Below are 26,340 nucleotides of genomic sequence, written 5' to 3' on the forward strand. Positions count from 1 at the left end.
TTCATTGTCAGCATATTCTGCATAAGCACTGAAAAGATACAGCATATACCTGAGATACAGGGAGCTTTGGAATCAAAGGACTGAAAGACTCTGTCATTATCTCAGACAGTCCAGCATAGACATGTTCAGTAGAATAACCAGGGTGGGTGTGCGACCAGTTGGCTGAGGTCTCCAGAGCCGTGACTGTCTCTAACTTTGTCTGTTATAACTGAATGTGGACCCCCAGAAGTTTATTTTCTTCATTAATGCTACTGACTGGAGATTTTGTTGCCCTTTCCTTCGCTGTCAACTAGCCGTAGCTCAAAAAGTATTAAAGTTAACAGAGTTAATGTAGCAGATAGATAGATAGATAGATAGATAGATAGATAGATAGATAGATAGATAGATAGATAGATAGATAGATAGATAGATAGATAGATAGATAGATAGATAGATAGATAGATAGATGAGAAAGGCACTATATGATAGATAGATAGACAGACAAACACACATCCACACACACAGACAATGGTCTGAACACATGACTAAGAAGAAGAACATTTTGAAAGATAGAAAACTTCTGACGTGGCAGTCCCAGTCCCAGTGAGGCATTATACCGTTATATTGCTGTTGGTATAAAGCGTTTATTGACACACTTTTGCTGAATAATTTGTTGGCTGAAAGTCTTCAGTGTTAGTGTGTCAGAGAGAGGATATGCAGCATTGTTCATAATGGCATTCAATTTTGTTTTGTTTCCCACCTTTGCTACGACCTCCAGAAGGTTCAGTGTGTCCTATAACTAAACTTGTCCTTTTAGTTAGCATGTTATTTCAGTGGGCCTTTCTTAATATGATGTTACCAGCCCAGCATATAAAATCGTACTGGATGTTAAGGATGTCACTTCCCACATTAAAGGAATGCAGTCTCCTAAGGAATAAGTGTCTGCTCTGCCCATTCATATATAGTGTGTCCTGAGAGCAGTCCAACCTGACATTGATGTGGCCCCTCAATTACTTGTAGGAGTGGACCACCTCTACATCCACTCCTTGAAGGGTGACTGGACACAGAGGCTCTTTGGTGCGGTGAAAGTCAATTAGCAGTTCCTTGGTTTTGCTGATGTTAAGATGCTGACAGTTCCCTTTGCACCAAGAAACAAAGTTAACTTGACTGCTCTCCTCTGTCTCGTCCTCATTACCAATAAATCCCATAAGTGGATTTATTGAATCGTCTTAAGAATTTCTGGAAGTGACATGACCAGGTGTTATTATTTATAGTCTGACATGTACAGAGAAAAGTAGACACGACTGTTAATTGTGGTGCACCAGTTATGAAACTGTGGTCTGCCGGACATATAGTCCATTATCAGGGCATAGCTAACAATCATTTAGTCCTCACAATCTAATCTCCGGTGACAAACAATACATAATAGATTTTACTTTCTTACTTTGAATTCAGGGAAAAGAAAAAAATCTAACACTCAGAATCCATTTGTGAAAAAGTACATACCTGTACATCCTATGATTCATTAACTTGTATAAATCTTTTAATAACCTGACATAATCCTTTTCTGTATGTGGTTCAGTACATCGTATTAGAGGAATTTTGCCGCCTTCTCCTTACACCACTTTGGTGCATTGATGTTTGAGGTATTTCATTTATGCCTAAGTTCTTTTAAAGTCCCACCAAAACATCTTGGTGGCTTTGAGTTATGAATTTGGCCATTTCAAAACCGTGATTCTTTTCTTTTTCAATCATTCAGTTGTAGGGATTGTGGTTAGGATCATGCACTTTAAAATATGGTGCAATAAACATACATTTATGCTGGACTCTGTGAATGCAATGTATCTGAATCCTAAATCTTTACAATTGCCACCATTTTGCTTGACTGTTGGTGTTAGGTTCATGTGTCAGTATGCTGTATTTGGTTTTGACCAGATATGCTGTGGTACATAACAACTAAACAACCCTGTGTTGTTCTTGTTTGTCCAGATAATTTTTTGAAGGTTCTTGTGGTTCGTTTAAATGCAATTTCACCCAACTAAGCCATGTTCCCATGTTCTGTTTGGCAGAAGAAAGTTTTCTCCTGTCTGCCCTGGGCATGCTGAGCCTGGTTGGCCAGGCTAACGCATCCAGATTAACTTCTTTCAACCATAGTTGTGGGATTTACCAGTGTTTCCAGGCCAGTCAAGATCTATAATTCCTCCAGTATGTCCTAGGTCTGCCCCTTGATTTTATCCCTGTGGGTGGTGCCTTGTAAACCTCGAGAGAGGGGTTTCCTGGGGGCATTCTGAATATATGCTGAAACCAAATCTGCAGACTCCTTTGAGTCTAGAGAAGCAACAGATCTACTCTAAGTTCATCCCATATTGCTGAGGTTGTCACCCTGGCATGAAGAGTTGGACCAGCAACACAGTAGAAAAACCTCATTTTGGCCTCATGTATTTGTGATCTCATTCTTTCAGTCACTACTCAGACCTTGTACTAAAAGGAATGATAAATCAAAAGCTTCATCCAAACACTTAGCTCCCACCTCATTGCCATGGTCTAGGATAATGCCTACAAAACCTCCATGTCTACACCTATCCGTTAGTCATTCTCATGATCAAGTCTACTCCCCACTTGTGAACAAGACCCTGAGTTACTTGAGTTTCTCCAACTAGTTAAGGTGTTCACCCCTCACCTGAAGAAAACAATCTCGGGAGTAACCAACAACAATATTTATTTATATACAACAACAACAACATTTATTTATATAGCACATTTTCATACAAATATTGTAGCTCAAAGTGCTTTACATGATGAAGAAAGAGAAAAAAGATAAAATAAATAAGAAAATAAAATTAGGGAACACTAATTAACATAGAATGAAAGTAAGGTCCGATGGCCAGGGAGGACAGAAAAAACAAAAAAAAAACTCCAGACGGCTAGAGAAAAAAAATAAAATCTGCAGGGGTTCCAGGCCACGAGACCACCCAGCCCCCTCTAGGCATTCTACCTACCATAAATGAGCTCAATCAGTCCTCATTGTATTCAGGGTTCACATGGAAGAACTTGATGATGACGGTAATGTGGACTTCTGGCCTTCAATCCATCAGTGTAGGGACATCACGGTGCTTTGATCAAGTGGTGGTGGTGGTGCAGATCAGCACTACAGAAAACTGGAAAAAGAACAGCAGAGAAAGTAGAGGTTAGTACGGATTGTGGAGCCATGATAACAATGATAATTAAATGCCTATACAGAATATCAGGGTTACACTAAAATGAAGCTCTGAGAAAGTCATGTTAAATTAATGTGTTTTCAGCAGTTTTTAATGTGCCTGGTGAATTTCTATCGGTCAGCTATGCCAGATTTTTGGTGCATAACAGCAGAAGGCCGCCTCACCACATATTTTAAGTTTAGCTCTCGGAATAACAAGCAGACACTCATTTGAAGATCTAAGATTACGATTTGAAGTGTAAGGTGAAAGAAATTCTGAAATATAAGATGGAGCAGATTATTGAAGGCTTTGTAAGCCATAAGCAGTATTTTAAAGTCAATTCTAAATGACACAGGTAACCAATGTAGTGACATCAAAACTGAAGAAATGTGCTCAGATTTTCTTTTCCTGATTAAGATTCTAGCAGCTGCATTCTGCATTCATTGTAATCGATTGATGTCTTTTTTTGGGTGGTCCTGAGAGGAGTGCGTTATAGTAATCTAGCTGACTGAAAACAAAAGTGTGAACTAATTTTCTCAGCATCTTGCAATGTTAGAAGAGGTTTAACTTATGCTATATTTCTTAAGTGAAAAAATCTAGCACATTTTCATAGAAGTGGTGTAGTTCAAAGTGCATTACAGAATGAAGAAAGAGGAAAAAAAGACAAAATATAAGAATAAAATTAGGCAATACTAATTAACATAGAATAAAAGTAAGGTCTGATGGCCAGAGAGGACAGAAAAAACAAACAAAAAAAAACTCCTGAGGGCTGTAAAAAAAAAAAAAAAAAAAAAATCTGTAGGGGTTCCGAGGCCACGAGACCACCCAGCCCCCTCTAGGCATTCTACCTAACATCAGTGATCAAACTCAGTCCTCATGGTTTTCAGGCTTCACATGAAAGAATTTGATGATGATGGTCATGTGCACCTCTGACCTTCAATCCATGCAATGTAGCGACTGCATGGTGCTTTGAGCAGGTGCGCACCACAGAATACTGGAAAAAGAACAGCAGAGAAAGTAGGGGTTAGTACGGATTGTGGAGCCACGAAAAAGAAAAAAAAGATCATTAAATGCATATACAGAATATCAGGGTTAAACTAAAATGAAACTATGAGAAAGCCATGTTAAAATAATAACCCACTATTTTCCAGTGGAAGACCATGACCTACGATTTGAAGGATCTAATTCTTCTCCCAGCCTCAACACTCTCAGCCGTGAAATGTTCCAGTGTGCAGTAGGGATCAGTCAGATGAAAACAACATGTGTGTAACACAAACAAACCATCATCATCACAAGCAACCATGATTTAGCCCTTAGGTTCCCAAGCTGGATATTCTTCAAACCTTAACTATGCCTTGATATCTTTGTGACCCTGTACTTATTAGTAAGTTGATGGGTTGAAACTGTTACAACTTTCTTATATTGAGTCTGTCAGTTTGGTGATATTTTTCAATGTCTTACCATCTTTAAATGAAGTGCCCAGCGTCCATCACTCCCTCTGATTTTCTAAAACAAATTCCTCACATAACGTATTAACTGTGCCTATTCAGAAAAGTGAATACTGTCAATTAAAGCTCTCTAAGATTCCGGTTTTTAATTGTGTTCTCACACTCTGAACATTTTATCATTTGTACAGAAACAGATACAATGGCAAATAAAATGTTAGGTGATATAAAAATTGTTAAATATAATTTGAGAGATGTTATCTTTAGAAGCTATAATGTACTACTATGACCACATCTGGAATTCCTCTGTGCAGTTCTGGTCACCACACTACAAATAAAGACATAACAGCATTTGAAGCTGTGTAGAGGACAGTAGCGAGGTGTATCCCAGGACTTGTAGGAAATGTCCTGTTCTGACAGATTGAAAGAATTACAGTAAATATGTTTAGTTTTAAGCAGAAGAGGCTGGGTGGGGACCTAATACAGGTCTTCAGAATTCTCAAAGGCGTCGATAAAGTAGATCCAGATGCATTATTTTAACTAGCTAATGAAACATTCATTCAAGTACACTAGGAGTTAAATAAAAGAATTTGAGATTGAAGTCGGGAAGCACTTCTTTACTCAAAGAATTCTGGGAATCCACAACAAACTACCAAATCGTATAGTTGAAGCGGAAACCTTGAGAACTTTTAAGAAGTATCTGGATAAGATATCAGTACGGCTTAGCTAAACAAATGAGCTTAATGAACTGAAGGCTCTCCTCTCATTTGTTAAATTTCTTTTAGAACATTAGAACAATCGAGACAAGAACAGGCCATTCAGCCTAACAATGCTCGCCAGTCCTATCCACTTATTTCAACCAAAAAAATCAAGTTGAGTTTTGAAAGTCCCTAAAGTCTTACTGTCTACCACACTACTTGGTCTAACTTCCAAATGTTTCTGAGAAATTTACCCTTAACAAGATTCCAACTGAGTCCCCGTGTTCTTGATGAACTCATTTTAAAGTCACAGTATCGATCCACTGGACTAATTCCCTTCATAATTTTAAACACTTCAGTCAGGTCTCCTCTTAATCTTCTTTTTCTTAAACTGTAAAGGCTCAGCTCTTTTAATCTTTCCTCATAACTCATCTCCTGTAGCCCCTGAATCAGCCTCGTCGCTCTTCTCTGGACTTTTTCTAGTGCTGCTATGTCCTTTTTGTAGACTAAAACTGGACCCAGTACTCCAGATGAGGCCTCACCAGTGTGTTATAAAGCTTGAGCAGAACCTCATTAGACTTGTACTCCACACATCAAGGCGCTATACCATACCATACCATACCATTTTTATTTGTTAAGCGCTTAAAAATACAGCATTACAACTGACCGAAGCGCTGTACAGTTAAAACAAGCAAGACTAAAAGCAAAATATTAAAAACAAACTTTAAGAGAGAATTAAAACAGAGACATTAAAAACAGGTCAGGGGACCCAATAAAACAGAGAAATAGCAAAAAGCAAGTGGAAATAAGACAAGTTAAGAATTAAAAGCCAATGTGAAGAAGTGCGTTTTTAGGTGTGATTTGAATGTGGCGACTGAAGCGGCTTGCCTAACCACTAAAGGTAAGGAGTTCCAGAGCCTGGGTGCACAGACGGAAAAAGCCCTTTCACCACGAACTTTTAAAATGTGCCTTGGGAACGGTTAGGAGTAGCTGATCTGTGGATCTAAGAACACGAGGGGGATTGTGACGATGGAGCAAGACACTCAAGTAGGCAGGGGCTAGACCATTTAGTGCCTTATAGGTTAAGAGGAGTATCTTAAAATCAATTCTAAATCTAATCAGCAGCCAGTGTAGAGTTTTTAAAATCGGTGTAATGTGTTGGCTTCTGCTGCTTCCAGTTAAAAGCCTTGCAGCCGCATTTTGAACCAATTGGAGTCTAGAAAGAGTGGCTTTACTAACACCATATAGGCAGGAATTAGAATAGTCGAGCCGGGACGTAATGAATGCATGGATTACTGATTCCAGGAGGTGGTAAGGCAGAATTGGTTTGAGTTTGGCAATTCGCCTGAGATGGAAAAAGCAGGATTTTACTGTGCTGTTGACTTGAGCATCCATTTTCAGGACCATATCCATTTTGATTCCAAGATTGGAAACAGACGAAGTTACTGGAATGGGAAGAAAGTCGAGGCCAAGGGGTAGGGTCTGTTTGCGGTCGGGACTAAAAACAATGACCTCGGTTTTTGAATCGTTCAGGTGAAGGAAGTTTACAGCCAGCCAGTCATTAATGTCAGATAAGCAGTCGAGAAGAGGTTTAGTGGAGTCAGTTGACTTGAGGGAGAAATAAATTTGGCAGTCATCAGCATATAGGTGATACGAGATTGCATGTTTTCTAAAAATTGCACCTAAAGGCAGGATGTAAATTGAAAAAAGTAGCGGCCCCAAAATGGAACCCTGACATTCTATTTGCCTTCTTAATGGCTTCTGAACACTGTTGGGAAGTCAATAGATTAGAGTCCACTGTGACTCCTAAATCTTTCATAATCCTTTATAATTCTTATGTTATTATATCATCCATGGCTGGCAAGTGGTTGGGGGGCGTAAGTCACTGTATTATAAATATATCCTCAGCTACAATTTAGGAGCTTTAAGAGGTTGTTATAATGTGAATATTACTCCGTTATTCCTAAGAAACATAGTCAAAGCATTTTTGTTAAGGTTTTAGATGGTTGTAGTTGACTATAAAAGATGCAGTTTGAGTAGCCATTATTCTAAAGTGTCACAAACAGTGCTAACTGACAGATAGCTACACCTAGATAGTCCGTATTCTGAAGTGTCATTAATACTTTACAAGTCTTACTAGGGCTAACCAAAACCTTGGTTAAGAAACTGTTGCACAGCCGTAAATGAGCAATAGGTGCACTGGTGTAAAGTGTTATTTGTGCCTTGCAGGTTTCATTAAGAACAAAAAAACATTTGTAATGGTCTTGTTACATAAATCTAACTGACTAACAAATACATCTAGGTATATGTATTCTAAAGTGTTACCTCATTCTTTTCCTGTACTGTCTTTTTTGAGATAACGAAGGTTAGCGCAACAGATAAAAACAACGAGGCTGGAGGGTTAAAGCTAGGCTTAGGTCGAAATGTTGTCCTCTAAAAGACACAGGACAGAGGACAGGGGACAGGGGCTTAATGATGTGACACCACAACACTGCATTAGGAGAAGAGGCTTTAAAGCAAATATTGTCTTACTCATCTTTAAAGATCTTTTCAAATATGATAACCATGAGATTTTTTTATGGTTAAGCTGCAAGTATAGATGATTTGGGGCTGAAATTTTTTGCTCACGTTGACCATCTTCAGTTGGTGCAGTGGTAAAATTGGAACCAAATTGTTCCTTCTGTTAATTTTTTAAATTAGATACCCATATTCATGTCTTTCTTTGAATGTGAATTCCTCTTTTCCCCCTGCATTTCACTTTTATGATCTTAAATAGACTGATCTTCTGAAATGTTATGTAGTATTTATAACCTGGATTACTGGGTGCCCAAGGAGTGAGGACTCGATTAAAAGTCGTAATCTTGGAAGATGTTTTCATTTGTGGTAGAAGCTGGTTTATTTTTCCAGTAATATACAGAAGTGTTTCACAATTTTTGCAGCGATTTTGAGTGACTTGTATTGTTTAGGCACTGCCGCACACATTACAGACTTCATTTTCTAAGCTTGGATAATAGCAGGGCCCTTTCTGTCAGCCACTATTACATCGCAAATTGAGAACAGACACACATATGGAATTGTGTACATATAGTTCATTCTAGATTTAAATATTCCTGAAAAGAATGCAGCCATTGTAGACCCACTGGCAAACAGACTGACTTATTTTTATTTATTTATTTCACAATATTTATTTCTGTCCTGCAATGGACTGGTTCCCTGTCCAGGGTTTGTTCCTGCCTTGCACCCTGTGCTAAGCTCCAGCAACGCCACAACCCTGTTCAGGACTAAGCGGGTTTGACTGACTATTTTGTTTATGTAGCTTAAAATTACACCACAATATACAAAACACAACTCAATCAAGAGTGCACAGTACAAGATTTCAGAGAATTAACATACATTAAAACCACAGCATTTAAAACACCCCACCCTTACCATGTCAGAACAGCTTATTAGGTACTCTACTGAATAGTGCTTATGAAATCTGTGACCTTTTCCTGCCTAAAAGAAACCAAATCTCTATATATAAAAGCCAAATACCATCTCCCTCAGGTGAGGACTTGTAATTTGGAATGTACGTTACCCTTGACCCATAGGTGCTCGCTAAGAAACGGTTTTAAAAATTTCATGGTCCAAGCGTGAAATTTCTTATAGTTTTTTACACCCGTTTGTATGTCTGTCCGCCTTTCACGAGAGAACTACTTAACGGATTTAGATCAGGGTTTTTTCAAGAATTTGCTTGAACATTCCATTGATTTTGCAACTTTTTCATTGTTCTAAGTATCAGAGTTCGCTTGCAGTACCGATTTATTAACACGAATCTGAGAGAGACTCATCAGGCTGCGGGACCCTCCTCACTCACACGTCTGCCTCAGGGGTGTAACCTTAACTCCACTTAGTTAGCGAACAAGCGAACTACTTAACGGATTTAGATTTTTTTATTCTATAATTTGCTTGAACATTCTGGTTGATTTTGTAACTTCTCTCATTGCGCAAAGAATCATAGTTCGCTTGCAGGAGCGTTATATTCGCACTAATCTGAGACGGGAAAGACGGGGCCGGGGAAGAGTGACGTCAGGAGTAGAGAGCTGGGCCGGGCCCTCCTCACTGTCCTGTTCACTAATATGCGGGTGAAGCCACGGGGGACGGCTAGTGTAATATAAATGGAGTTTACTGACCCCTGAAGAACTAAGCAGCTGTTGAAAATAGAAGGACCTTTGCTTGCTATTCATTCATTTTTCTTCATCTGGAACTGCTTATTCCAAAACATGATCACGGAGGCCAGAATCCATCCTAACTGCATTTGATACAAGACAGGAACAATCCCAGCACTGAGCACCAGATAAAACTTTTTTTTTTTTTATAGGATCCCTTAACCAGACCCAATCACATTTGCTAACACGCAGCCCAGCCAAAAGAGCATATTGAAAAAAAAGATGAGGAAATGGTGCCAGTGGTGTCAGATGACAATGGGGTGGGTATCCTTATGCTGCCATGAAAGAGAGAGGCAGTACCCATACATCGGCATTTGAGAAATTGAATCTTTCAGCCTGATCTCAAGCTGCAGATTTCCTTTCAGTCTGCTGCTTTATTGTTTTAGCTATTGTTGTGTTGTTAACACTCCTTTGTAATGCATATACTATGTGATTCACACTTAAAGGGGGTAACTGAAATAAGTTTCCTCCAACATTGTTTGCTTTAGAAAAATTTCAGCACTCCTATAGCTTATCAGATGCCTCCTGCTTTGCTTCCTCTGAAGGTCTTACTGGTAGTAACCCTATTTATTATCCTTATCAATAAACTGCTTACTTGGGCTCTTTCTATGGTGGGACTTTTGGTGTGGTGTTTTTTATTACACATATTTAAGATGGAGTATAAAAATAGTTTCTGGAGTTCTTGAAATCTTGAACATTAACTTTTCTTTTGGAGGCTAATTAAAAAAAAATAACTGTGCCCAACATGTCAGCGTTGGGTTTCCTTCCATATGCCTGAGCTTGGGTGAGTTAAGTTGCCTGAATGAAGCAGTGTTCATGGATGCTTTGTCCCGGCCTTGCAGTCACGGCTGCCAGAATAGACATCCTGCCCTCTGATGACTTTCTATTGGGATAAGCCAGCTCATAAAATGCATGAATGGGTGAGTGCTTTTATAAAAATAAATAAAATCAACTGCCTCATTTTACCAATAACTGCACCTTGGAACTGTATGCAGGTAGATTCTGACATGTATCTGCTTTAGTCATAAATGAAGGATTGAGATAGATTTGAAAGTGGAAGAGCTGCCTAGAAAGTAGTCAGACAATAGCAGGGGTCAATAAAATAAATGACAAGAACTGGCAAAAAAATCTTGGGGTAATGAAAGCTCAAAGTTGCTACTCTTTAAAATCACATTTCTCAAGTTGGATTTCAAAAAGTACAGTAAAATGAAAAAAATCAACAACACTATAAGAATCAATGATGTATTTCCTAAATTTTGACAGATTCCTTTTTAGTTGTCATCATTATTATTTTATTTTTTTTGTTGTTTTGATTTTTTAAAAAAGCTTCCGAATCTTCAAATCCCATTTACATTTCTAAGCAAGCTTCAGTAATAGGACTGCAATGGGAATGATCAGGTAAATTTCATCAAAGGTAAGTGCATAATTGAGAGAGACGACTGTTGCATAGGGTAACAATTAAGAAGAAAATAGGAGAAACAGAATGAGGTTGTTTGTGTCTTTTTGGTGAAATGTAGAGAAGAGGTGGTGGTGAAGATGAAGCTCGTCAACGCCATTCCTGGTCATTAGCCAGTTAAGTGTGCCGCTTGCCATAAGCCAGTTAAGTGGCCACTTTGGTCTCTGGGTAGTGTGGGTTCCCCCTACCACATATCACATACAGAAGAGGAGTAGAGCTGGACTGGACTGCAAACTTGCCATAATGCTTAGGGCACCGAAACGACTAAAAATTATGTTGAGGCAGAAGATGATGAGGAGGACAGTGGTGACCAAAGACATGAGGAGATATAAGAATCTGGATGAGGTATTGGGACAGTTTAGCTACTAGCTGAACAAACGGGCTTGGTGGACTGAATGGTCCTGTCTTGTTTGACAAATTTCTTATATTCTTATGTTATTATAATAACAATGCGACTTATTGTTCTGGATCCTCAAGACCATGACAAGTGGATCATCACTCTATTCCCCATTGTATGGTATAATCAGAATATAAGTTTAATGTCACTGTGCTCTGTACAAAAAATATTTTATAAATCCACTCACATGTACAGGCCAGATTTAGCACACAGGGGCTCAGCATTTAGAACTGCCAGGCAAGCATTAGAAGACGAGAAAGGGACAACTACGAAAATGGGCATTGTACTATATCTGTGCGCATGAAATTGAATCCTGTCTTTGCCTTGTTTGGAATGGCACGATTTACCTAAGTAAGGGCCTGCACATGGAGAAAGAGTATAAAGCCTTGGAACATTGCCCGGCACACCAGGAAGCCGATGGACGGATGGGAGATAAAGTCCTTTGATCGTGAAAATCCTTCCAGCGCAGCGATGAAAATGGCAGACTGTATACATCGAACTCCCACTTCGGTAATTGTCTTGCCATTAGCTTCCTTTTGTCTGTTATGCCATGTAAATCGTCATTAAAGAAAGCTAAGTTATTTTCTCTTATGTGATTTCTTACTGCCATATCACTATGGGAGGGATATTGCGTCATTAATATTATACCTATATGGGTTCAGGTTACTTAAAACACTGCAATTAAAAGAACTTATTTCAACCAGGGATCTAGCGCCCCCTGCTGGATAGATATGGTCAAATGGAACTCAGAGACCATTCTGGACAGGAGACAGGAAATATCCATGGACAGGATGGGAGTCTTTAATGGGGCGCACACTCAGTGACACTGGTCAAATTTATGGGCAGCACTTAACATAATGTAGCATACATGTCTGTGGGATGTGGAAGGAAATGGGATAACAGCAGTGCAAATAATAAGTGTGTTCTTGACAAAACTGTACAGTTAAAGTGTAAACCTGCTGGCCTTAGTCAAAGTAATAAAAGGTATGGTGGCATCATTTTTATCCAGTGGTAAGGAATCTTGTGTAAGATATCGATACAAAGTACTAAAGCATTGCGGACCCTCATGAACTTTATAAAAAGTTCACTTCTGTTTATTTTGTTTGGATTTTTTAAAGAAGATCTAAGCCATTCTATACTTTTAACTTTAGAGAAGAGATCAGAGTTTGTAGATCTTTATGATCATCTCTATATCTATGAAATCCAACGTCTGTCTGTCTGTATATCTGTCCGCTTTTCACAAGAGAACTACTTAACGGATTTAGATCTGGGGTTTTTTTTCTATAATTTGCTTGAACATTCCGGTTGATTTTGCGGCTTCTCTCATCATGCTAAGTATCATAGTTTGCATGCAGGAGCGATATATTCACGCTAATCCGAGACAGAGGCTGTGGGCTGAGGGGAGGGGGAAGCGTGACATAAGAAGTAGAGAGCCAGACGGGGCCGTCCTCAGTCACACGCCAGCCTCTGTTTGAGTCGCTCTATCTGTCACCACGTTTTGGAGTGTACCTCGCCTCCGCTTAGCTAGCGATTACCTGTTTGTTTATTGATGTTTAAAGTTTGTCCTCTTTCACTACTACACAGGCGGAGCCGTGGGGGACAGCTAGTCTCAGTTTCATAAATATCTACAATCTCAAACGTTCTTACTCTATTTTAGGGTTATGGGGGGCTGGAGGAAATCCTAGCAGCCGTGAGTGTAAGTTATAAAGCAGTTTCAGAGAGGACACCAGTCCAACACTCACAATTATTCTAATCAATAATTGCCAATTAGTCCAACACACCTTTCCTTGGGGTGGGGGATGTAGGAGAAAACAGTGGGTTCCTGGAAAAACCCATGCAGACACAGGAAGAACAAATTCCATATGAACAATGTCCAGGTACAGGATTCAAACCCAGGACAACTGATCCATGAGAGAGCATTTTCATTTCAAACAATACAGTAATTATTTGTCTCCCAAGCATATTTTACTTTAAAGGCCCTTTGTGTGCCCGTGCACTAATGGTTGCTTAATTGCAGCTCAGTGACACATTACATTTTTATTTGACTGAAAGTGAATTTGCATCTTGTTCTTGTTTGGGCATCTTCAATTGCTCAACCATTTTCCATTTTTTTCATGTCCCTGTTCTCTTTTCTGTTTATTTCCAGTTTAGTTTGGAGTCTACAAGGGTGGGACCTCTCGTTAGCCCATTTCCCTGTGGTGCTGCTGCTATTATTAGGGTACTCACCTGAGGGAGATTTAAAAAACCGGTTTGGCCACAGCTCTTTGTTGCCTTCAAACCGCCCCCACTCCTCTCTGCGGAGATCATTGTGATTCAAAACTTTATTGTTTATCAGTATTTATTGAAACATTTTCTGATTTAATGTTTGTTGGAGTTTTGATTAGCTCTAGTTGATTTAAGATTTTCCTCATTTTGTTTTGTTTCATTTGATAATTAAGTTTTAAAGCTCTGTGCATTTGGCTAGTTTGGTTTAAGATTTGTTTTATTCTTGATAAATTAGGTAGTTCCTACCTGTCCCACTATAATTGTCTTGCTATTCTTAATAGTATTGTTAAGTTAATTATTTTTAAGTTAGCATACAAAAGTAAATATTGAGTTTTGGAAAGGGTTGTTTTGGTTTTGTCCTTCCCATTAGTTTTATTTGTAATAATTTGTTAAAGAGGTCATTCTGCTGTAATTATTCACTAGACCTGAAGTTACACAATGCGTACACGTTTCATTAGAAAGTAAAAAGCTGTACCAGAGGTGCAAGGTATAATTTTAAGCTGTTATGGAATCTTTCAAACTATCAGAGTGCAATCTTTAACTTCCTTTTTGTAGGTCTTGCTGTCCAACCCAGTGACAGAGGATGCTGTAAATCTGGAGGCTGCTGAAATGTGCAGGACCAACCCATCATTGTTCACAAAAGTGGTGCTGGACTGTGTCAGCAAGAGTAAGCGGATCAAAGGTGAGGATGTTTACTATATCTGGAGTTATTAATGTGCTTTTGAAAAAAAGTGTGGGCACCAAACTACATCTTGCTAGTCTGCTCACATTCCGAGCACATTTAATTAAGATAAGGCCTTCTGTTTTAAGTAGCGTCACCATATATTAACTTTGTATTTAAATGGTTTTTGTTAGGTAGACAAATGGTGCAGTAGTTAGCCCTTTTGGCCTCATATTTCCAAGAGGCTGGGTTTGAGTGTCTGCCAGGTCACTGTCTTTGTGAAGTTCTCCATGTTCTCCAAATGTTTATGTTGGTTTTCTGCCAGGTTCTCAGATTTTCATCACGCATAACCAAAAGATGTGTTAGCTTAAGTGGCAGTGAGACAGACACCTCCACACATTTTAAAATAATATTTATATCAAACAATTGCTGGAAGCTCACTGCATAATTTCTGTTCAGTGAGCATGTCAGACTTAATGACTGCTGTTTGCTGGACTCATCTTCTTGAGGATGTCAGATTCCATAACTAGGAATTGCAGGGGATGACAGATCACATGACTTTCTCATGACTTTCCAGTGCAGTTTTAAAGTGTGCCTCATTTTTGATAGCCAGTGGACATGCTGCCTGACAGCGCCAGTGCCTGTGTGAATGCGTTCTAGTTATGGCAATTTCAACCACAATCTCAGTCCTTCCTTTTTTCCTGTTTACATTCTGTTGTGGTATGACAAACATAAGACATTGAATATATTGCACAGATTGGCCCCTCTTCTGTTTAGGTGGTCCAAAAGCCTGTTTTCTTTCGTTCCTTATGGATACATTGTGTCCGTTGTGCTTCTGGGTGCATTCTTGTTGTATGTCATCTCTCGCACACACAGAAGCCTGCACCTATGACTTAAGACAAAATCAAACCCACTTGATTTTGTCAAGGAGGGTTTTAGACTGGTTTACCTGGGTCGCTACCCCCACCTCACTAAGATTATGTAAATAAAAGGCTACAACAGAAAATCGCTAGAAAAGTCATGCAGTTTGCTGGTGGCTTAAGAGTTGGCTCATAAAATACATCACAACACCCACATTAATGCCTACTGGGCCAGTTCAGAGTAAGTAACCTAATACACATGCCTTTCCAGTGTTGAGAAAACCAGAGTACAACACGGAATCCCCTGCACATTCTACACAGTGAGTGACCTGGATATTGGTGGAAGCCAGAATAATGGAGGAAAACCTAATCAGACAAGAAGAGAACATGCAAATTCAAAAAGACATCTGGTTGCAGTATTTGATCCCAGGGCACTAGATGTGCCTTACTGTGCTGCCCTACCCTACCATCTTACAGATTTTCTAAATCCTAATTAAAAAAAAAAAAAAAGTATTATAATTGATGCCCATGTACAATGATGCAGAAAAAAGCAATGATCTGATTATGAGTAATGTGGTGTTTTGATTCACCAAAGTCTATTTTATACTCCAAATAACTATTACTAATGCTTTTGAATACAAATTAAAATGAAAGTACAAATGCCCTTGAAATAAGTAAGCAAATACTTTAGTGCCATTACAACATCAACTGCATGGAATCAGAACAGATAACAGTACTCTGCGCTCCCCTGCAACCCTCAAACACACTTTAAAAACACTTTGACATGTTTGTTGGATTAGTGTAGAAGACACTTAAGGTCAAGATGTTAAGTTTGTGCCTCTCACAGCTTGTGGATTTGTACTTTTGCAAAATCTGGCAGTCCAGAACTTGATTGGCCTGAGCCGTTTACCAAATGGAAGGGGCTAAAACAGAGCATGGGTGGGAAGAAAAGATTCACATAACATCCTTGATAGCTATACATTTCAGTCTGCAAATGCCGAGTCAGTTCACAGCGGGGAGGTGGCATCAAATTGTTATGAAGCATTTCACCCGCTCTCTCCAGCTGCTTCCTCCGCACGGCAGAGAGATTGCCATACCAAACTGTAATGGAGAAGGTCAAAACACTTTCAGTAATGGACCTGGAGACAATGGTCAGTGCTTTCTGTGATAATCCAGACTTCTTTAACTGTTTGCTTCACTGTTCTAGCTGTTCTGGTAATTTATGCAATTATTTCCTAATTAGCAGACTAATTAATGGGTCTGACGCTGACGTAACTACAGCCTTTTTAGAGATCAGATTCAGTTGAACTGGCGTCTACTTTTCCCAATGCTAACTGTCATTATTAGGATACAATAAAGAGAGCAAACTACATATAAAAATGTAAATTAGTAGGAAAATGACAAAGGAGAATTAAGCATTTAAGGTTAAGGTAGAAATACTGTAGACTCTTTACATCTATATATGTATGTATGTATATATATATATATATATATATATATATATATATATATATATATATATATAAAATATATACTAGGGGGTTTCCCCCTTGCTCGCTTTGATCGCCAACCTAACCCCCGGCCTGCGCTATGCGTCAGCCACTTTGCGTCTCAGTGAAGAGTGGGGCTGAACACACCCCAAGGAGACGCGGTCACTCCTCCGAAACGGTGATACAATGGGAAACAAATAACAGGTTTTTTTTACCTCTTCTTTGCTCAATCAGCTGCTGGCTTGTTGCTGCTGCTGTGCCACATGATCTGCATCTCGCATGGTGCTTCAAACATTTTAAAGCCTGTACAGCAGCTGTCCTACTCTTTGTGTTTTATTTCTGGTCCTGGGCGTGGTTCAGTCTCTTGGCACAAAGTCTTGTCTTGCGGGACGTGAGTTCTTGATATTTTTTAGTTTATAATTTAAAAATGGAATAAGAATATGAAAATCTAACAACATCACATTAAAGTTCGATAAATTTTGAAAAGAATGATACCAAACATATATATGTAAATTTTAAAATTTTAAGCGTGACATAAAATCATTGCAAAAAATCATTGCGCTTTTAGGCTTAGGATTTTATATATAGTAGATTGTGACAAACGACTGGGGACCTTGCCCCACCGGCGACACCTGGAGAAGGAAAAGACCTGGAGAAGGACAATTCCTTCCCCGGGTCACAAGAAGGCAGCCCCCATGGATTGCATGGGGAGCCACCGAGCTTGGAAGCTCAGCCCTGTGGAGTTCCGTGGCCACCGCCAGGGGGTGCCTGGATAGTTCTGGAGCCATGGGCTGTAGTACTTCCGCCACACCAGGAAGTGCAACAGGAAGGTCATCAGGGAGCACCTGGAGCACATCAGGGTGCATTATAAAATGGGTTGCCTCACTCCATTCGAGGAGCCAGATTCGGGAAGCAGAAGAAGGAGCTTGTGGGAGAGGAGTGGAGGTAGCAGAGGAAAATGAGAAGGAAGGAAAAGAAGGACTGTGAGCATTATTGTGGTGCTTTGTGCACTGTGTGTGTTGTAAAAGAAGCTGGAAAATAGACAGTGTTTGTTTTGGGACATTGTTGGTCTGCATGCCTGTCTGTGTCGAGGCTGAACTTCCACAATATATAAAAATCCAACATCTGTCTGTCTGTCTGCTTTTCATGAGAGAACTACTTAACAGATTTAGTTTGGGTTTTTTCTATAATTTGCTTGAACGTCCCGATTGATTTTATAACTTCTCTCATTGCATATGTATCATAGCACCGATTTATTGATGCAAATCTGAGAGACACGCAGAGGGCTGTTGGGGTTTGTAGGTAGGTGGGGCCCTTCTCACTCATGTGCCAGCCTCCGCTCAAGTTGCTCTTCCTCTCGCCACGTGTTGGAGTGTACGTTGCCTCTGCTTAGCTAGCGATAACTGTTTGTTTAACAGACATTATCATCTACACATTGTTAAGAAGTAATGTTTGACGTTTTTGAGAGAGAGATCACAGCTATGTGTGTTTTAGAGGGTAGCTGCTGATTGCCAGAGATATCACGGCCATGTGCTTTTCTCCCCACACGGGGGAAGCTCTCCCATCAGAGCTGAACACGATCAGTCACAGTGGTAACGTTTGACATTGACATTGGAGTATACCTACCTTCCGCTTGGCCAGAATTACATTTTTATTTGTTTTTTTATTGACTTTTAAACTTTGTCCTGTTTCACAACTACGTGGGGGACAGCTAGTTTCTTATTGACATACTATAAATCCATAGACCATGTATAAAGTGTTGAAATATCTACATGGTGTGACTGAATTGTATGCAAATCCCCTTAAATGAAAGTCTGCAATATGCACTTTAATCATGTCTGTGTTTGATTTGTACCTTTTACTTTCTCGTATACAAAATATAGGGAAAGTATTGGAATCCTCCAAAAAGTTCCATTTCGAGACGTTTTAGACCTCCCTGAGTCCGAAAATAGCATTTTTGAAATTATGTCTGTGTGTGTAAACACAATAACTTGAGTTCACTTTCACTGGTCAACCAAATTTTACATACAAGTATTACATACAAAATGTAGATTTCTTTCAACTCTTGGTTTACCTTTTATTCATGCAGCTGCAGAGTCCAATTTATTCAGCTTTACTTTTATAATCATTGTTCAATATATTATTAACTTAATTTGATTTGTTGTTGATGGTTCCTTAATGTACATAATATAAAAATATAATCCTTGTCTTGTGGTTTACTCCTCAAATATCCATCCCCATATCTGAGTAAATGGGAAAATCTAGAGGAGACCACTCCTGATTTTTTTATCTGGAGCAGAAGGGTAAATCAAAGACAAATGGGTCTTTATCCCAAACATTATGGGGGGCACTGTACCTGCAGGGCTAAACTCGAGAACCACTAGTTTAAATGTTGCCATGAAGCCGAGGGTCCTTCAATGACCCATTTGCCCTGAGAGGAATCTGATAAAGATCCAAGAGCTTGATAGACAGGAAGCTGGCTATAAGCCATTCAGATATGAGAGTGACGGGTCTGTAGTCATTGAGGCAGCACACCTTGTTGACATGGAGAAGTTATTTAGAAACAATACAACAGCAACTGTCCAGCCCCACTAGACCCTGAACTGGATTAAGTGGCTTTGGGAATGACTTACTGACAACGCCAGCTGTATGTGAGGAAGATCTTTTATACTCAGTATAGTCTACAGCTGTGCTTAATATAATTAAACTAGTAATCACAGGTAAGAAATTTTAAGAATCAGGTCATTTTCTGTATCCATTATTGTCTGCCTGTGATTTATTTTCATTTTTTGGTGATTATTGATTTACTTTTGTGGCTTCATCTCCATAGAATGGTCTACATAGGTCTGTTTGTGAGGCCTCACCAACAGTAACATTTAAAGTAAAGCCGAAAGTATGCTGCTTCACTCACTTAACCGTAATAACATCTTTGGGTCAAATTTGACTTTGACATCAGTAAAATTAACCCAAATTTTATCTGTTCACGATGAAACTTTGTGACTTTTCCTACATTTCCCATCAGGGACAGTACAAAAATATAAGCATCCCATAATTTCTCTGTCTTTCTGGTGAGTTTTAATCCACCATTGACTTTAAAGGATTTCCCACTGTGTTTAGGGTAGTTTGTTCATAACCCATAAAAACATCTTGAAAGTCATCTTTTTAGCTCAAACATATGAAGACTTTTTGATAAGTGCCCAAACGTTAGGAAAAGCAAAACAGTTTCTAAATGTCACATTTTTGTATAGTTGATGGCATTTTGAATAATGCTTTGTCCTCCAGGTCAATTTTGACTCACTATATAATTTAAACGATATTACTCTCCATTTAGGCTACTTTGTTTATAACCCATAACATGTCATTTGTTCTAAAATTTAGGATCACTGTTGTGCAATTGTCTAAGATGGGCAATCTTTATAAAATAAGTTTGGAGTGAAAAATTAGTAGTCCAGGGTTGTCTGAATTAGGTCAAAAAAAAACCCCACAAGGCACAGCACTGAGTCAACATACACAATACAGTACAATGCCATTTATTTTTATATAGCCCAAAATCACACAAGAAGTGCCGCAATGGGTTTTAACAGGCCCAGCCTTGACTGTCTAAGAAGACAAGGAAAAACTCCCAAAAAAACCCTTGTAGGGAAAAATAATGGAAGAAACCTTGGGAAAGGCACCTCAACGAGAGACCCCTTTCCAGGTAGGTTGGGTGTGCAGTGGGGGTCAATACAATACAATACAATACAATACCCAGAACAGAACACAAGTAATCCTCAATACAATACAATAGTGCAATAGAAATATTACAAGTACAGAGCAGAATCCAACAGTAGATGATATCACAGAATACGATTTGGATTTGTTCAGAGTCCTGGAGACCTCGGCCATCAAGCTGCCTCCCCCTATTGGCCATTCCAGAGTGCTGGGCCAGCCAATCCAATGAAAGAACCTCATATGAAGATGAAGTAAGGGTTGAATTGCCCTTTTAGCTGTAGCCGTTGAATCCAGACGCCATCATGCTTTAATCTGCTAAAACTTCTCCAGCTTCAGTTGCTTTCTCTGTTTCCTCACTTTAATGTTTTCTATTCTTGATGGCAGGTTCTCTCCAAAGCTGTGATTTGTGTCTGTCAATACTATATTCATGTTTTGACTTGTTTTTGTTCTTTTTTAAATGTAATTAATATTTTTTCAGTTTGATACTATATTATACAGTAATGTGATTTATTCTGTAAAGTGGCGGCACGGTGGCGCAGTGGGTAGCGCTGCTGCCTCGCAGTTGGGAGACCTGGGGACCCGGGTTCGCTTCCCAGGCCCTCCCTGCGTGGAGTTTGCATGTTCTCCCCATGTCTGCGTGGGTTTCCTCCGGGCACTCCGGTTTCCTCCCACAACCCAAAGACATGCTGGTTAGGTGGATTGGCGATTCTAAATTGGCCCTAGTGTGTGCTTGGTGTGTGGGTGTGTTTGTGTGTGTCCTGCGGTGGGTTGGCACCCTGCCCGGGATTGGTTCCTGCCTTGTGCCCTGTGTTGGCTGGGATTGGCTCCAGCAGACCCCCGTGACCCTGTGTTTGGATTCAGCGGGTTGGAAAATGGATGGATGGATTCTGTAAAGTGTCTTCTGATGAATTGTGTGCTATATAAAATAAAAACTAAATTAATGATTGAATAAAAAATTAATTGATCAATTTTTTTTTTCAGATGAACCGGACCTTGGTGAAAATTCTTCGCCTAATTTATTTTCGAAATACCTTGGAACTACTGAGCTAGACACGTAAGAGAAAATGCTGAATTTTTATGAGATACTGCTTTTTGTAATGTTTTATCAAAGTACACACATCAGTAAACCATGTGGTGTCAAAAATGCTATACTGTACTATATGGTGGATGATTTGCAGCAATGTAATTGCAGAAAGTGAATATATAATGTTGCTTCTTTCCATATCATTGATCCCAGTGCTTGCAAACTAGTCAGAGATACGTACAAGTAATCTTGCTGAAGGTTTAAGGCTACATGGAGACAAAACTAAATGCTTCCATCTCACTTTTCAAATTCAGGTCACAAAGAAGATAGATGATTAAATATAAATAGGAAGAGGACATAATCTATAAGATTTAATAATGATCAGGATTCAGACGTTATCCTGCAGGGAGATCTATTATCAGTGGTATCCCAAGATGGAGAGCTAGATAGCAGAGATAACTCAGAGAGCAGAGTAGATGGAACAATTGGAAGAAGTTGTCAGGAGTATTAGGTGATCAAAAAATTAAGGCAAAGGTTAAAGGTCATGTTCATAAGACTGCGGAAAGACCAGCAATGATATGTAGAGCTGAGACATGCTGAGTAAAGGGAGCGCAGGAGAAGAAGTTACATGTGGCAGAAATGAGAATGTGGAGATGGGTGTGTGGAGTTACACAAAAAAGACAATAAGAAATGAGAGATACAACAAAAGTGGGAGGAGAAATCTAAGAAAGGTCAGGAAAGTAGACTGAAGTGGTATGGACCTGTGATGATGAGAGACAATGAATAAGTGGGCAAAAGAGTAATGGGAATGGAAGTACAGGGAAAGAAAAAGCAAAGGAGGACAAAATGGAGGTGGATGAATTAAGTAAAAGAAGATCTGAAGGATAAGGGCTTGACTGGCGAGGATGTGCAGGACCGAGGTGTTTGGAGACCCCACATAGAAGTGTGAAAAGATGAAGAAGACCACCGTTCAAGACCATCTATACATCCAATATTTAACCTGCCTAATGCTTTTAAGGGTAACTGAAGTCAGAGTTTTTCAGCATCAGTAGAGATGGCGTGAGAAGCCTGACATAGCCTAATTAATTTGCTAAATATAATTCAGTTTACTGTCTCCTCATTTCACTCTGTTGTTTATAGAGACAGTATGAAGGTGTAGCCATTAACACTGCTATCTCATGGATCCAGCTTTCTGGGCTTGAATTCCATGCTCGCTATATGTCTGTGTGGAGTCTATATGTTCCCACCATATTCTTAAAACATGTAAGTTGGGTGAACTGGGAATTCTAAAGTGACCATGTGTGAGTGGGCTTAGGGGATGTATTGGTGCTTCATTCTGAGCTGGTTTCAGCCTTGCACCCTGGCTTCAGGTACCCCATGACTTGGATTGAATTGGATTAGGTGGATTTGAGAATGTTACAAGTTACTGTACAATGAAATGTATGGTAATTGTTGCTAGTCTTATTGACACAGAAAGATAATAATAAAAGAAAAAAGCTGGAAAAGTGCAGCAGTAATACAGTACAATGAACAGCAACGTGATGTACCAGACACAGATCACTAACAAAACAATGGTGACAAATATAAGGAATAAAACTGCACTAATATAATAGTAATATAATAGTACTGTTTACAGTAAATATATTCACAACCTCTGTCCTTCCTCCATCTTCTAGCTTTCTGACTCCAAGCTCCCACGTCTTGATACAGGAGGATCCTTTCAAACTCCAGCCAGAAGTAACCCTAGTTGGCTTGTAAGCCCCTTTCCGGTGGCCAAGAGTGTCTCTGGGAACTCCTGTGAGCATTATCCAGAAGCCCCAGGTGTCCTTACAACTTTGGTTATCATCAGATCACCTGTTCACTAAAGAAGCCAATAGATAGCCATGTGTATGCTGTTATTCCCCATACCCCCAGGGCTCTTAGTATTAAATTGAGTTATAGCACCTGCTCTTAATGGCTGACCCATGTCACCAACAATGTTATCATTGCCAGTGCACTTATCTCCAAAGCATTTTATGGACCATCTCCTGTCCTGCACTATTCACATTTAAACTGGCCCCTCATTTACGCTGTCTTTTCATTATCTGCAATCAGAGCCACTACTGTTGTATCACTGGCACAGGCAGGTTGAGTCTGAATGGTTCAAACTAAAGATGTAGCAGCTCTGCAGCTCTATTCACTATATTCTTATATACTGTAGTAGTAGTAGCCTGCATAATACCTCACTGTGACAGTGACAGACAAATCAGAAGTTTTCTTTCTTTTTAATTTTCTTGCTTTAAAGTCATTCTAGTGCACATTCAGACTGAAGTGTGTGTGTATTTGCTTGTTTACTTACTTATATACCTATTTATTTATTTATTTATTTATTTAAATAGCTTCTGTAAAAAGCCACATTTCCCCCTGGGGACAAATAAAGATCTATCTATCTATCTATCTATCTATCTATCTATCTATCTATCTATCTATCTATCTATCTATCTATCTATCTATCTATCTATCTATCTATCTGTTATATAGTGCCTTTTACATCTATCTGTCTGTCTGTCTATCTAGTAGTGTTAGTAGTAGTATTGTTATTGTTAGGTATACAGAGAAATTCTTAGTATAGGACCCTTCACTGACAACAGGCCCAAGGTCCTTACACAGAATTACAAATATGAAACTGCAACAGAAATGTAATCATATAACACTTATATAAAATACAATCAGTTTTATCGCATGGGCAGCAGAGTGGGTCAGTGTCATTATCTCAGAATATCAGGGACTCGTTAAGTTTGAGTCCTGGCTTAGCCATTGTCACTGTGAAGCTCACATGTTCTCAGTGTGTCTTCATGGGTCTTCTCCAGTTTCATTCTTCATAACAAAAACATACATACCAGGTGAATTAGCCTCTCACCCTGAATTGATTACCACTTCTGCCTGGAGAGGCTGCAGTACTCGGCACTCCACTCCACATGGTGGAATACGCTTTCATCCTCGCATCATATCACATTTTAAACCTGCAGAATCTGATATAGGATTACATGATGCTGGTTCCAATTTCAACAACAACAACAATTTATTTCTTGTTCAGCCCAAAATCACACAAGGAATTCCTCGATAGGCCCTGTTTTTTGACAGCTCTGCCAGCTTTGACTCTCTAAGAAGACAAGAAAAAACTCCCAAAAAAGTATTGTAGGGGATCAAAATGGAAAAAATCTTGTGAAGGCAATTCAGAGAGAGACACCCTTGTAGCAGTATTGAGTTCTAGGCAGGAAATCAGTCTGGACAGAGAGCCAAACCTACCCTCATACTCATATACACATCCACATTGGCCCAGTTTAGATTCTTCAGTTAACCAAATATCCTAATAGAGGTCAAATCCCGTTATAATGAATACCAAAGTAACAAAAATTTCAGAATAACAAATACTTTTTGTTGACCCAGACAAACATTTGTATAACATCATGTTTAATGGATTTTGTTTTAATGGAATGTAAATCTTTATGTATAATACACTACCGTGGCTATTCATTTGTCTCTCCAGGATTTTAAATCACCTGTAGCTCGCAAACCATTGACCTATTGACCTCAAATTTGGTACACATATAGTACGTGACGTCTACTATCGGCTTCCGGAGTGATGATTGACCTCCAAGGTTATTCCTCTTTTTATTTTTATTTTATTTTTATTTTATTGTAGAACCAACTCTCAGGAGTAGCCAGCAGGGCAGCCGTGTGAACGGGAGCCGTTGTCATCCCTACCACATTCGCTGTCACTTCCAATACCTCTTCATATCTTAAATCATTCTTGAGGCAGATTGAACCCTTAAGTTTCAGCTTAAGTGAAAAATTAAAGAAAACGTAATAAGTAATTGCAACACAAACACTGACTTAATCATTTTTAATGCAAAAAGATGTGATGAAAGAAGAGAAGAAGCGGGCTGCTAGGGTGGAGAAAAGAAGAGCTACTCAGGAAGCGACAAGGGCATCATCCTCTGAGCAAACGAATGCTAAATGTACAGAGAAAGAGGATGAAAACTAGGAATGATCAAGTCAAGTGTACTCACTGCAGTGCGCTGTTACTAGTTTCAGTATAACAAATGTTTTTTGACGAAAAATGGCCACTGAAGATAATAATGCAATGCAAAAAAATACTTAATGCTGCCCCTACAATTTCACCGGGTCTTGAGAACCCTGCAATAGGCTGTCTCTTTCTTGTTAGACCAAAAGTCAGTGACAGTCTGTTTCAAAATTTCTGGGGAGGCTTGGTGAGAGTGTAGGCTTGACATCTTGCAGGTACAGCCAAATTCAGAGTCAGTGCTCCACTGAGAGTCTGCGTGGGTAGTTGTGTCACGTGCGGATACTGTACTGTTTGAGTTTCGTAGCATTTCTCAAAGTTTTTTTGCAATGAATGAAAGCGCCAGTTTGTGCTATGCTGAAAAAAAAGTTACATCTAGTGTCTTACTTTCATTCTGTTTTCATACCTGTTTGTCTTTCTATTATATTAAAAAAAGTCTTCCGTCGCCCAGTCATTACTCCTACTGCACACATCCTCTCTCCATACCACCCCATGACACTATCAGTGCTGCTAATTAACCCTTCAATGCTGTCGCTTAGAATGGCAAGGCAGAAAAGCAAATTATCTACCCAAGAACATCGAATTTTTGGTCACAATAGAAAAACAGTGGCAAGAGCTGATAATGGACGTCAAAAAATGAAAATGTACAAAAAAGAGCTGCATATAATAAAAATCAAGAAGAAAGAGAATTATCCAATAAATGAGAAAGAGAAAAATATAACGAACAATATGCGAACAGAAATGCAAAAAAAGCAACATTTTTAGAATGTAAGTTAGGATAAAGTAATTAATGATATTGTTTTTGACAAGGCGTTAATGTTATTTAATTTTTTATTTACTTTTTATTACATTTTACTTTTTTACATCTACTTTTTTACTTTTATTT

General features: G+C 39.1%; 1 protein-coding gene across 2 annotated transcripts in view; it reads left to right on the plus strand.

Moving 5' to 3' along the window:
- LOC114658505 (ubiquitin-conjugating enzyme E2 U-like) overlaps window positions 1-26,340 on the plus strand; it is a 126,803-nt gene that overhangs the window by 62,484 nt on the left and 37,979 nt on the right. For both annotated transcript variants that reach the window (XM_028810572.2, XM_028810573.2), the window contains exons 6-7: window positions 14,201-14,327; window positions 21,349-21,421. In XM_028810572.2, coding sequence (XP_028666405.1) covers window positions 14,201-14,327; window positions 21,349-21,421 — 200 coding nt within the window. The remainder of the gene's footprint in view (window positions 1-14,200; window positions 14,328-21,348; window positions 21,422-26,340) is intronic.

This window comes from Erpetoichthys calabaricus, chromosome 10 (genome assembly GCF_900747795.2).
Source record: "Erpetoichthys calabaricus chromosome 10, fErpCal1.3, whole genome shotgun sequence".
Classification (NCBI taxonomy): Eukaryota; Metazoa; Chordata; class Cladistia; order Polypteriformes; family Polypteridae; genus Erpetoichthys; species Erpetoichthys calabaricus.